The sequence below is a fragment of the Manis javanica genome, chromosome 6, assembly GCF_040802235.1.
Source record: "Manis javanica isolate MJ-LG chromosome 6, MJ_LKY, whole genome shotgun sequence".
Lineage (NCBI taxonomy): Eukaryota > Metazoa > Chordata > Mammalia > Pholidota > Manidae > Manis > Manis javanica.
In genome coordinates, this window is record NC_133161.1 from 47,973,287 (window position 1) to 47,986,811 (window position 13,525).

General features: G+C 46.4%; 1 protein-coding gene and 2 long non-coding RNA genes across 4 annotated transcripts; 2 read left to right on the forward strand and 1 right to left on the reverse strand.

Annotated features, from left to right (window-relative positions):
* Positions 1 to 68: 68 nt before the first annotated feature.
* LOC108388075 (uncharacterized) lies at positions 69 to 3,754 on the reverse strand. Its single transcript, XR_005063736.2, has 2 exons — positions 3,541 to 3,754; positions 69 to 197 (listed from the first exon to the last, which is right to left on the reverse strand). It is a non-coding gene; the product is annotated as an uncharacterized lncRNA (long non-coding RNA).
* A 69-nt stretch (positions 3,755 to 3,823) lies between these two features.
* On the forward strand, positions 3,824 to 6,614 carry HOXA1 (homeobox A1). 2 transcript variants are annotated; one of them, XM_037027293.2, is made up of 3 exons: positions 3,824 to 4,350; positions 4,554 to 4,648; positions 5,101 to 5,329. In XM_037027293.2, exons 1-2 carry the CDS (start codon positions 4,000 to 4,002, stop codon positions 4,611 to 4,613), a joined length of 411 nt encoding a protein of 136 aa, XP_036883188.2. In that variant the 5' UTR covers positions 3,824 to 3,999; the 3' UTR covers positions 4,614 to 4,648; positions 5,101 to 5,329. The 2 variants fall into 2 exon arrangements, with proteins under 2 accessions (XP_036883188.2, XP_036883187.2); XM_037027292.2 differs by having other exon boundaries at positions 3,824 to 4,648; positions 5,101 to 6,614.
* Positions 6,615 to 11,327: 4,713 nt separating this feature from the next.
* On the forward strand, positions 11,328 to 12,573 carry LOC118974156 (uncharacterized). The gene is made up of 3 exons (XR_005063776.2): positions 11,328 to 11,812; positions 11,915 to 12,071; positions 12,344 to 12,573. It is a non-coding gene; the product is annotated as an uncharacterized lncRNA (long non-coding RNA).
* Positions 12,574 to 13,525: the final 952 nt, after the last annotated feature.

A 13,525-nucleotide genomic window follows, 5' to 3' on the forward strand; every position in this document is an offset into this window, starting at 1 on the left:
AACCCTCAACTCAAGGAAGGAGGAACGTGGAGTTTCTTTAACAAGCTACCAGTCTCCAGGTCAATAACTAAGTTATCAACAATTCATTTATTTATACACATTTGTTTCAAACATCTACATTCCACCCCCCACAAATCCCCAACAATTTCAGTGTGGTTGATTAGTCTCCAGCTGTTGATGGGTTCAGGCAAACAGACCTAAAAGAGACAAATAAAAATAAAATAAAACAATGGTTACTAGTTGGAAAATGCACTTCAGAAAGCGTTCTTTCCAATCTTTTGCTTCAGTCATTCTAGGATTCCTTTTTTCAGGGTCAAAAAAATCAGAATTTCATTCTTAAATCTGTGTACATGGCAAATAATGGATCATTAAAGAGCTTTGAAGTCAGGTTAGCAACAACTTGAGATTTAAAATGGAGTGTTTCTGCACAGTAGGTTATAAATTCACCCAGTTTCTAGAGAGAGAAAGAGGAAAAGCACTTTAAATGAAATATCAATAAAATGTGATCTAGGGGATGTTACTGGGTTGTTCTGTCCCCCCCTTCTTATGTCTCCCCATGTTTATTTTTTCCTCACTGAGCTCTGTTCTGATAGCTACTTACTGTGAGAAAACGCAGCGTGTAAGCAACATGTGTGGGGGCGGGATGATTTAAGACCTGGCTTTGGTAGCAAGGGCTTGGAAATTATAATGAAATCACGATCTTTCTCCTTGGATTTGCTTCCTACCTCCCACCACCCCTTGGCCCCCTAAATTCTTGCAGTGGCAGAGGTGTGTGAGGACCCTGGGGTGGATAGCCTGCCCAAGGCGCGGAGCAGAGCCGGGCAGCCAGCCGGCGGCGGCCAGGACTGAGCCGCTGCTGTTTGCGATTTGTCCTATGCTCATAAATCAAATGCTTTCTATGAATGAGAATGTCATCAAAGAGATCAATTGCAGGAACACATGCACAAATAAAAATCCTCTTACGTATTTGCCGGGGATCCCCGTCCGAAGGCATTAAGTTAGAAGGCGTTCAGTCATAATTCATTTTTATTGCTCTTTTAAAACAAAAGCTTGGCTGAGCCGCGGATGCCATAAACAGCTCAGGGCCTCCGCAGCGTTTTGTCTCCTCCTTGCTCCTTCCCTTTCTAGTGGTAGAGCCCTGAAAGAGGCGCTTTGAGCCCAGCAAGCCGCTTGCAGGCAATCATTTTATTGGAGTGGCCAAGCTCGCCTTTCACCCGTTCTCTATGGGTGTTTGAAGAGACTTTAGCTCGAGTCGTAGGGCTCTGCCCTACTTGCCAGAGGACCGAGGGTCTCCTGCACCGCGGAATGAGCCCCAGGATTTCGTGGGGGTTGGGAGGAACCGAGCTACGGAAGCCTGCGGGCTCGAGGCCAGAGGAGCCTGCCTTTGTGAGCAGCACCGGGAGAGCGGCGCTCTGGACGGCCAGTCCGGGCGGAGCCGGCTTCCACGGCACAGTCCGGCCTGCCGGGAACTGGGAGCAGTGCGCGGAGGCGGGTGGGTCGCCGCCCGTGTGTCTACGGGTCTGTGTGCCAGTGCAAGCTTGTGATTTCAAGAAAAATCCCACCCATGCTGGCCCTGAAAAGAGGCCCGGAGAGAGGAACAGAGGTGGAGGTTGAAGAGCGCACTGGCCGCAAACTAGCAGGGGAGGACAGCGGTTGAGGCCTGGGGCGGCTTTGTGGCTGGAGCCTGGGGCCGAGAGAGTAGTGAGAACCCGGGCGGAGGCCAACAAAGGGATAAGAAGGAGGCAAGGGGGAGAGCGTACCGACGAGCTTCAGCTCCCAGAGCAGATAGTCCACAAAGACAGCATGGATTCCCTCACGTCCTGTCTCCTTCCCGACAGGAGCCCCTTCTCTCTACATCGCTGGAGGCCTGGCGCTCCCAAGAAGCTGCCTCCAGGAGGGCCACCTTGCCTTTCCAACATTCTACAGAATAAGGTGCCCCAGGCACTGAAACTGGGGCAGGAACGCACCTTCCTGATCGTGCTCCCCCTTAACCGTGCGGATATTGGTCAAAGGTCACAGAAAAATACCATTTCAAAAGGAAATGTTTAGGAAAAATATTTCTTTGCTACTGAGGAAATCCGCAGTCAGATGTCTGCAGAGTTGTCCCGCTTGGGGGGAAATTCTGTATGTGGAGAACAGAATGCAGAAACCTGAAAGGTTGACTAACACTTTGAAATGTGCCCATCTCAAGCAAAACTTCCTTCTTTTAACTGGGGATAGAAATCTAGAGTGAAGTGGGAACCCCAAACCAACATACAACCCTCCAGTAAATGTCATCTGTCCTATTCCAATGTGGTGGCAAACATGGTCAGAGTAAAATCTGTACAATATTGGCAGCAAAGCTTCTTGGATGATCTCTGGATTTCTTTTACCTAGGAATGCATCAACAATTCCCGGCCTCTTTTTGGCCTTTTCTCTCTACACACCGAGAGTTGACAGGCCTAATAGTAAACAGCAATTAACGACCCAGTCAGCATCAGGGTAGGATGAGGGTAATGGAGAACAGGACCCCTGCTCTAGGATGACGTTCAGATCTGTACGTGTCTCTCTAGGGAAAGACTTGAAGGTTCACACAAGGAACCACACATTCAGTTACAAAGGGGAGGAGGTGTTGGGGAAGAAGAAAATGTCCCGCCCACCATCAGCCATCTGTCCACCGCCCCTCCCACCTGCCAGCCCTCACCCACTACTTCAGACGTGCGGTAGAAGGTGGGGAGGAGGGTTGTGGGTGGATAAAGGAAGCTCTACCACTCCTTAACACCTCCCTCCAGAAAACTAGAAACTTTGCGGGGGGAGTTCAGCCTACTTTGTTGGAACTGTGATCTCGCCCGTTGAGGCCCTTGCTGGAGCGCGCAGGCTCCTGGGTCCTGGGGAGTCGGCAGATGGCCGGCCCCCACGCTGGTCACGTCCGCTAGCGTCATCTTTCTCCCCCTCCTCCTACCCCTCAAAATCCAGCCGCCGAATTGCTCCGGATCCCGTTGGGCTCCCTGAGCAAAGTTGAGTGGGGAGGAGAAAGGGGCGGAGAAAGAGGTGAGAGGGAGGGCGAAGAGCTTGGCCACCCTCGGCCTTTTCCAGCAAGCTTAGCTACCAAGGCTCACCCGTTCCCAGGAGTCGAATTACATTTGCTCCTCATTGCCAGGCTAGAAACCAGTTTGTGTGTGTGTGTGTGTGGTGGTGGTGGTGGTGGTGGGGGGGGGAGGGGTTGAGGGTACTTCGGGACCCTCCGTGGAGAAGGAAGTTTCTTTTCTTGCCCTCAACTCATCTTCGCGTACCCTGGTTCTTCCTAGCCCGCGCTCTGCAAATTTCTCTCTCTGTTCGGAGCTTGAATAGCTGGCGGCTCAGCCTAGATGAACGCCACCATTCCACCGCACCATAGGAGGGGCCGGGCAGTGAAAGCGCCGGAGAAGCTACCCTTCCTGCTCGGCGCACTCCGGGCTCTGGCCGAGTGCTAGTGGCGGCCCAGCGAGCTCGGGCCTACTAATTCCCGACCGCCTACTGATTCCCGACCCCAGAGAGCGCGGAGCTCTCTTCCCTTCTCACCTCTTGCCAGTTCGTCTTTCTGGGCGCGGTGGGCAGGGGGCGGAGACCCAGGATGTCTCCCAGCCCCCACCCCCGGAGGGGGGCAGTCGGCGCGTGCAGAAGGCAGCCTCTGCTCTCCTTCGCCCTAGAGCTCCAAATCTTCTCCTGCAGCAGCCGCAGCTGCTGCTGCCGCCTGGGCTGCCTGGGGGGGCGACTGTGCGTCACCTAGACTGAGGAGCGCCGGGGATTTAAATGCCACTGAAACGGTGATCCATCACCGCGGGAGCCAGCAAACTTTCGCAGGAGGTTCCACCATTGGCCGACATAGTCACGTGCCCCTCCCTTAGCGCCCTCCGCCCTCGCGCCCCCCCTCTTGCGCACTGTACATTCATGTCATTTTTCTTCTCCGGCCCTATGGAGGAAGTGAGAAAGTTGGCACGGTCACCCAGGGCTTCGCAGAACCCGGTCACTCAGTGACAGATGGACAATGCAAGAATGAGCTCCTTCCTGGAATACCCCATCCTCAGCAGTGGCGACTCGGAGACCTGCTCAGCGCGAGCCTACCCCTCCGACTATGGAATTACAACTTTCCAGTCCTGTGCGGTCAGTGCCAACAGCTGTGGCGGTGACGACCGCTTCCTAGTGGGCAGGGGTGTGCAGATCAGCCCTCCCCACCACCACCACCACCACCACCACCACTCCCAGCCGGCCACCTACCAGACTCCGGGAAACCTGGGGGTGTCCTACTCCCACTCGAGTTGCGGTCCAAGCTACAACGCGCAGAACTTCGGCGCGCCTTACAGCCCCTACACGTTAAATCAGGAAGCAGAAGTAAGTGGCGGGTACCCCTCATGCGCTCCCGCTGTTTACTCTGGAAATCTCTCATCTCCCATGGTTCAGCATCACCACCACCACCAGGGTTATGCCGGGGGCGCGGTGGGCTCGCCTCAGTACATTCACCATTCATATGGACAAGAGCACCAGAGCCTGGCCCTGGCCACGTATAATAACTCCTTGTCCCCTCTCCACGCCAGCCACCAAGAAGCCTGTCGCTCTCCTACACCAGAGACGTCTTCTCCAGCGCAGACCTTTGACTGGATGAAAGTCAAAAGAAACCCTCCCAAAACAGGTCAGTCTTGCCATTCCGTGGATGCTCCTTGATTCTGAAAGGAGCTGGTATGCTTAGTTTCCAAGGAAAAGTATTAGTTTCTTTTAAAAGTTCTTGCTTTCCCCCAAGTGTTGTAGGGCATGGGGAGATTGCACAGGTGTGTTGGGGCAAAGGAACATTTGGGACGGTTGTGTTTCCAAAGGTTCTGAAAGTAGGAAGTGTGTAGATGTGCGTGTAGGGGGAGGGGGTGTCTGCTAATATCTTCCATCTCTATTAATCACTGGTCTGACCATGCTAATGGTTGACTTCAGATTAATACTTTACACCTTATCACTCACCCTCCCAGCCCGGTTTGTGCTGGGAAATTGTTCATCTTCTCTTTACCGAAATGTTGCTCCAAAGTGTGTAGGGAATCTCACATCGATTGTAAAATTTTTACCTTATTCTCTCATCGCTTCCCATCCTGCCCCCAGGGAAAGTAGGAGAGTATGGCTACGTGGGTCAACCCAATGCGGTGCGCACCAACTTCACCACGAAGCAGCTCACAGAGCTGGAGAAGGAGTTTCACTTCAACAAGTACCTTACGCGCGCCCGCAGGGTGGAGATTGCCGCATCCCTGCAGCTCAATGAGACCCAGGTTAAGATTTGGTTCCAGAACCGCCGAATGAAGCAGAAGAAACGAGAGAAGGAGGGCCTATTGCCCATCTCTCCCACTACCCCTCCGGGAAGTGAGGAGAAGGTGGAGGAATCCTCAGAGAAGTCCAGCTCCTCACCCTGCGTTCCTTCCCCAGGGTCTTCTACCTCAGACACTGTGACTACCTCACACTGAGACCACCTCAGGCCCCAGACCCCGGAGCTCAGGCTACTCCTCCGACTGGGACTTGTTTTCCAAAGCACATTCTTAGCTTATCTTCTTTTCCATTTACAGCGTCTCTCGTCCTTTTTGATCCTATCTGGGGAGCTCCTGGCCGGGATAATGTGTTTCCAGAGAATTTTGGACTAGAGGCTTGCTGGGTGGTGGTGGTGGTGGAGGGAGTGTTGCCTTCCTACTGCTGATTGGGTACCAGCATCAATTTTCTGATGCCCCTAACCCCCTTCCCACTTTAGGAGATTTCCACAGAACCTGCTGTTCCTTGCAGATGCCCTTTGGAAAACAGTCTCCTTTGTCAGCAGAAACATGTCAGAAGGAGGCCTCTCATCTTTCATCTATCTATATTTACAGTTCTCTCCTACTTTGAAGTAGGATTGAGAGAGAGAGGAGTCCAGAAGCTCATGAAGAAGAGATGCACTATGAGCGTGTTTACACAATTAATTCATCCTTAATTTAATTCAGTTTCATGAGTGGGAGTTTGCTGGTTGTAAATACTTTGTTCTGAGAGATTTATCTTTATACAGATTTTCTAGGAGTGTTTAGATTAAGTGACTAAAACAGGGTGGGCAAACTCTCAAAGGCCGTACAATTTTATATGTCATTATAGTTTTAAAAATAACAGCCCTCATTTAAACTCAGTCTAATGCCTGCGAGTAGCCTCAATTTGTTCTTTCAGTGAATTAAGAAGGTCTGCAGAACACAGGGTTTGGAAACCCTTGCTTCCCTGCTAAGTCTCTCCCCATCTCCACCCTTTTCTTGTTTCTCTGGCCATACTCTGTATAAAATTTGTGCTGGATTATTCAGAACCTAAAGGTGTTATTCAAACCAGCTTCTTCCTACCACAGTTATCTTAGCTGGATATGATGTGTTTTTAATGTGATGGATGGCACAATGAATGTATATTTTGTGTGATTCGTGAATAGTCCTTTGCATGTCGCACAATGTTTTGATGTCCTTGCAGTACCACACTGAGTTCTATCAGTTATCCTTTGTGAGCCTATGATGTTTCCCATTTCCTGTACAATCATAAACAACTCTGAGATCCTGGAGTGAGCTGATCCAGAGCAGAGTTTACGGGTCTTAAGATGTCTGTAATAAATAGATTCAAATTTCAGATATACTTGAGAATCCGTGTATTTGACTTGGCTACAATTTATTGGTTTCTACAAAGTTGGCTTATTTCATGTGGGGAAGGGGAAAAGGGTGGTGTGCATTTTCAAAGAGGTGGACATTTTCTTGGAAAAAAAAGAGTAAATGTTTTCCATTATGTAGCTGAAACTTCCCCTGTGAGTATCATTGCACCTAATAATGTCTATTTGATAGGTTGGTTTTCTTTAAAATAGCAGTAACTCCTTTATTACAGTCAAAGCTCATAATAGAAAAATGAGTGATCAGGAAATTTATGAAGCAGATTTATTTTTTGAAACAAACATGGATACTTCCTGGGTCAAGTGCTAACCTTTTCACCTCCAACTGAATGTTGACATATATATAAACAGAACCCCCTTCAAATGCTGAAACTCTTCAGTCAGTCTTTCCTCACATTAGTGAACCAAGAGCTAAGAGATTCACATTTAAGTAGCCCCAGTATAAAGCTGTTTGAAGATGGGGCACCGACCTCACCCCTCTTTCTTCTTTTTGTGTTGTCAGGCAGTGTTCTAATATATTAAACCCTTTAAATAGTGTGTGCTTTGTTTTCAGTAAACCTTTGCATCCCTCCTCCCATCCTTCTGTCAAAATCCATTCCTTCCTGCCACTCTGTCCACATCCCTCTACCCTACCCCTGCCCAATCTCCTCTGGGTTGCATATCTCGTTCCCATCAGATTTACCTTTGGTTTCATAGTCATCATGGCTGTAATGGGTCCACAGTTCTAAGTCTATACCACATAACCTAGAAAAAGTTTTTATTTTTTCCTCTGGTCTCCACAAGTTCATTCTTCCAGGTGAACTTGTGGAGGCCACCCTGAAGTCTTTCAATGTTCAAATTCTTCCAACCAAGGCATGTGTCTACTCTCAAAGAGGAAGCAAGCAAATCAAAAAATTCAAAATGACTCACCTCCTAGACCTCTTACCAGTTTTCCTTTATTTTCACACATTTTTGGAGGTTTCAATTTAGCCCCAAAAGCAGAGCAGACATTTTACAGCATCAGAAACAAAGAGATATGACTGACTTCTGCATCCTTTAAAAAGGATGGGCTAGGGGTGGGAGGGAAAAATCCTACAAAAACTTGGAATTTGCAGGTCTAGAGCACCCATGAGATTTCCTGTACTTCTCTGTTAAAGGGAGCCAGCCTGGACTTTGCAGGCATAGTTGCTGCGGCCATATCAAGGGCACCTGGTGTCCTCCTCTTGACTCCTGGGTTCTGGGGTTTCCTCTAAAGGACATAAGTGGAGAACTTCAAAGACAACTCCTTTATTCATTTTACCGCCGGGCCTTATACAGTATCTTTTGTTTATTAGTATAAGGCCACACAGCAAAACAGTTGGCTGGTTTCCAAATACTTTAATGTGTTAAAGTGTCATTTGCATACCACTGCAGTGATTTCAATATCTAAAAGCAGGGCCCGACCAGCTGGAATCCGAGATTCCAATCTTCAAGGTGATGGCTTCACTGTAGCTGAGGGAGAGGAAAACGATAAATTATGGCTAAACACCTCAAGCCTTCCCTAGGTTGTGGAATAAATCAGTTAACAAGCAATGCATTTAGGATACATTAATATACCTTTCAACAAGGAAAACATTTGTATCTTTTTAGTTGTTCCAATCGATTAAATCAAAGGCGCTTAACACATCCTATTTCAAGGTCTCTTTTTGTGTTGGTCACTAAGGGGGCACAGTTAGCCCCTTGAAAAATGGCAGCAATGGTAACTGAAATGGCGAAAGAGGAAAATAAATATTTTATTGATAAATTAAAGATGGGTAAGACTCTCAATTAGGGACTTGGGATAATTGCAACATAACATTCCAGTTTTCAAATGCGTTTTCCTTACTTCCCCTCACATTCATTAGAGGTACTCTTGAAATTTAGGGTGTCCCCACACTAGGCTGCGTTGAGATCATCTTGCTGTGGCTCTGAAGTCTGCTCTTGGTTTCACCTTTGAAAGTTTACTTTTGGAGGCTATTCAGATGCCATGGTGTTTTCCTCTGGGGCAATCAGATTCAAACCGATCAATATTTACTCAGTCTGAAAGGGTTGTTGAAAAGGCTGCTAACAACAAACTGCTTAGCTGCTCACCCCTGTTTAATCTCAGGTTCACCAAAAGTTCAAGAAGAGATGAATGCATTGATGGGTCACTTTAGAATGAGTCCCAGCGGTTTATCTGAGCTCTTCGCTAAAGGCAACAATTACAGTTCCATCCCTTTTTGGGAGAGGGGCAACTTTCCTATTATTCTTTTGCTAAACAGTGTTTACTAGAAACTTAAAACACTTTCCTCTCCCTTCCTGGCTTTTATTTTCAGGAGGGAGAGAGAGGAGCTTCCAGCCTCACTTCTTCTGTCTCCTTCTTTAGCTTTCTGTCAATCCATTTGGTTTCATTTAACTTAAAACAAATTAGATTGGGTATTTTTAAAACATTAAATTGGTCTGACAGAAGAGATCCAATTTATTTCAGATGCCAAGATCTATGAAATGAAGCTTTTTGGGCAGTTAGAGTTTTCCTTCTTTTCAAAAGTACAGGGCAAGATGGAATTGAAATCCATTTGCGCTTGAGTAATTTTGACAATTGGACCCCCAATATCCATTTGAGATGGCTCTTTAGACAGGAATGGGGGAGAGGAGAGGGAGGAACTGATGTGTGCAGAATCAAATACCTCAGGTAGAAAGTCAGCTTTAAAATTTTACACTCTCATAGTGCATAAATTACCCAAGGAAGCCACAGGGAATGGTGGGAGAAGATGCCGGACACTGAAGCTAATTGCTACAGCTCTTCAGAGGTCAAAGTTCATGTAATCACTACATGAATGCATACTAAATAGGGATTTATTAAGCTTTTCTGATGGCTGAGCATGTCTGTGAAGAAACGTTCACTGCTGTTTGCGTTTCTTCCTGAAGAATAATCATTCTTGCAGTATAAACTCTAGGAGTCTGAGTCCTTACTCTTTTGAATGACGGGCAACCTTTCTGTTTAAAAATTTTGAAAGCGGTGCATAGACATCACGTTTATATTTGATGGGACTGTAAAATGCCTCTCTCATTCTTAGAAATGCTATGGCTTTTTCAATACACACACAAACACTAGTTAGCGTGTCCCTATCAGATAAGCTACTCACTAGATGGCTAGCTTTGGTGACCCTGTGCTGTAGATGAGCCTACTTTTTGCCTGCATTTCTGAGAGCGCACAAATTCTGCTTCTTGTGCCTGGATGAGCAGAATTGAAAGGGACCCAATTACCCAACCTCTCCTTTTATGAATCAAAAAGACAAGGCACCAAGTGGTGGATTGATGTGACTTACAGCACACAGTATTAGAGCTCTTACTTTCTAGGTAAAAACCAGGTTGATTTAGAACCTGAGGCTAGTGCCCTTCTTAATTCTAAATTCCTGATTTGATATTGCCCCTTCCTACTTATTCCATGTGATTTGTTTCAGGCTGGATATTGCTTATATTTTTCCATTTCTGGTTTGCTAGCCCTGTCCACTCAGTCAAGCCCTTGATTTTGAGGCCATTAAGATTACTGAAGATTTGAGACCACCTCCCAGTTGAATGTTTCTGCCATCTTACTGAACAATAAAACGTTGGGCTACTTATTGTTAAGGAACTATGTTCTTAAAATACAGAGACAGCAAGTAAAATTCAAGACACATCTATTTTTGTTGTTTTTGTTTTTGAATCTAGACTAGGGAAGAATAAATTAAAGAGGAGTTGATTGCACCAAAGTTCAGTCTCCATTATATTGCCAAGAGGTATTGGCTAGATAGGTCTTTAAGATGCAAGGTACATTCTAGGAGGTGTTTTAACTCTGAATCTTTTTTGTTTGTTTGTTTCTGTGTGATTTGCGGCATAACATAGCCTCTTGAATTGTTCTGGGCCACATTTCTCCATTTTATCTATGACTCACTAGTGTACCCTAACACATGCACACACTCCAAGCTCAAACAAGTAACAAAGTTTCCTTGCAGCACAACTTCCCACATTTTCCTTCCTCAGTGAGGTCTTACTGATCTTAGTAGAACCGGCTGCCCAAAGGGACATCTCTGGCTGTCAGCATTTGAAGAGCTGAACTGGAATCTTTAGAGTTTTAGAGCTTTATTTGTAATAACACCAGTCATCAAAAATAGCTGACCTTGCATTGCAGAACTGCAAATCAACTTATCAATCAAGCAACTCAGCTTCGCAGACGCTAGCCTATGAACACTTGCTTTTTGTATGTGTGTATGTGTAAACCTGAAACCCCAATTACTGTCTGCAAAATATTCTAGAAAGACTGCATTTTGGGTTTACTGGAAATAAGTGAAAAGACCAATGTTTCCTATGAACATTTCCAGATGCAACTAAAATGTCTGCCTTAAAAAAAATTACTTTTCTTTTTAAAAATGTGTTTGTGAAACGTCTAGACACAAGGCTAATCTATAGAAATCAGGAAGTTTTGCGTTTTCATTTTAGGCTTGGGTGGTTAGTTGCTCAGGAAAAACAATTTCTTGCAACAGAAAATAAAGGAAAAATTATTGAATGACTTCTTTTTGAACTGGGATACTTTTTAGCCGTGTTGCATTTTAGTTTGCTTCTTTTTAAAAGAAAAATCGCCACAGAACCATAACAAGAATACAGAAACAGTAAATTAAAATGGCACGGACTTCCCCAACCTCACCCTGCCGCCTCAAAATCAGAAGTACAGTTTTGGGAAAGTGTGAACGGGAATTTTCCATTCTGAGGAACATACGGGGTCCTTCCTTCAAGACGCGCTGGGGGCAGCTGACCGAGCCTCGGGGGGCGAACTCTGCTGGGAGATCGGCTAGCAGGGGTCGCGGAGGGCGCGCCAACTCCGGCTCCGCCAGCGTCGCGTCGGGCGCTGAGACCAGCGCCTGCCTCATGGCGGCCGGGCCAGTGCAACTGCCTGAGGGGCATGCTACCCGGGCTTGGCGGCCCCGCGGGAGTGGAGGGGAGCCCCGACACCAAGGTGAAGACTGCTTCTCTCCTCTTTAACTTCCCCGCCTTCTCTTTCCGAAGTTTCAGCAAACACCGCCGCGGCCTCTCTCGGCACCCACGGGACCACGCGAAGAAGGGAGGGAGCAGCATCCGGGCCCTTCGCGGGTGAACCGGCGGGCGGCCGGGCGGCCTGAGGCCTGCGCGTTTCCCAGCCGGAGCCGTGGGCAGGTGGGCTGTGACGGCAACATCAGTCGGCGCGCATCCCCTGAGGCTGCTAAGAGCCCCTCAACAGACACTAGGTCTCACGTGTCCTCATTCTTTTCCCGTCAGCATAGCCCTGCCTCCAGGTACTCCAGGAAGTCGCAGGAGCCCAGAGGTGCGGCCTGAAACGCCACAGACGTCTGCCGGCCTCATCCCGGTGAGGGCCTCCGAGCTTCCATCCCCACGAGGAAGGACAGAATATTTCCCCCCAGGAGAAGAAACACAGGTCTGAAGCCTAACCCCCAAGTTCATCTTTTTAAGATATGAAAATGGGAGGGAGATTTTACTCCTTGCCTGTTCCCGCATCCCAGACTTGTTCAAAATATATTTACTCGAGGAATATGTTCATTCCTCTTCAGTTTAGATGTTTTGAATGGTAGAGTGGAGGTTGCAGTTGTGATGAGTGGAAATTTCTAAACATTGGTTGTTCCTAGAGAGATTAATGCTTCTCTCCTCAGGAAAATATTCTTGCTTCTCAAATGTCCTCTCCTCATTCAGTTGCAGAGTCAAAACCGGCCTTGCCTGAAGCCTCACCTCTTTCCAGAATGTTCCCTCTCAGCTGAGTCCCTCCTCAGAACTCCACCTTTTACACAGGAAACTTTGTTATATAGCATTTAACTAAGATTGTGAACTGGATTATCCATGTGTGTTAGTCTTGGTTCCCCAAAATGGATCTTAAGCTTCTGGAGGGCAGGGCCTTTGATTTTCAGTAACATAAAGAGACAGTCTCTGTGGAAGGAGCTCTGGGATGGATTCAGTCTTTTCTCATTCACAGTATGAGTTTGGGTAGGATATTTAGCCTTTCTATGCTTTCGGATTCTTAAATTATAAAATAAAGTGACTGTTCTTATTGACTTTTAAATTACCATCTGAAATATATGTGGTTTGCCAGTATCCTGAAAATCTGGTATTTATTCAGGATTACTCTGAGCCAAGCCCTATGTCAAATACTTTACACACAGTAATTTATTTAATCCATATTCAGCCTCAAGAAGGAGGTATTTTTATTATTTCGATTTTACAGATAAGGAAATGGAGGGGTCCAGGATGTTAAGTAACTTGTCCACTGAATCTAGAACCCAAACTCTTTTCCACTTTGTAGTAGTTCTTCCCCACAGGGTCAACCACGTAAGTCTCCTGCAAAGAGTTATGAGTCTATCATTGTTGATGCAAGTACCATAGTAGGTAATTGCTCACTGGTAAGGAATTACAGAAGTGGAGGAACTGTTTGATATCTGATATATTTGCAAATTGTTTCTACATATTCTTGGGAAAATAAGCAAATGACATATTTGAATGAAAACAAATCTAAAGAGTGGGATCAAATTTGACAATAAAGCAGTAAGAGGACCAAGTTAACAAAAGACTTTTTTCATATTGGACACTAATTGATTAAGGGAGTTATTTGAAGCGAGAGGAAAGATAATCTTTAATTCCACAAGTTATATCTGTGGCATGCCTAACATGTTGACAAAAATGGGAATAATATAAAATGCTGATGTTTTGTTTCTATGAAAGCCAGCATCCATACGGTTGAAGATATTTGAATGCATAATATTCTACCCCTCCACCCCCAGTTTTCATTTGGTTATTTTATATACTGCAAATACAGTCATAACTTACATTTGAAGAAGAAAAAAAGAGAATAATTCATCCTCACCCAAAAGAACTAGTTCTCAT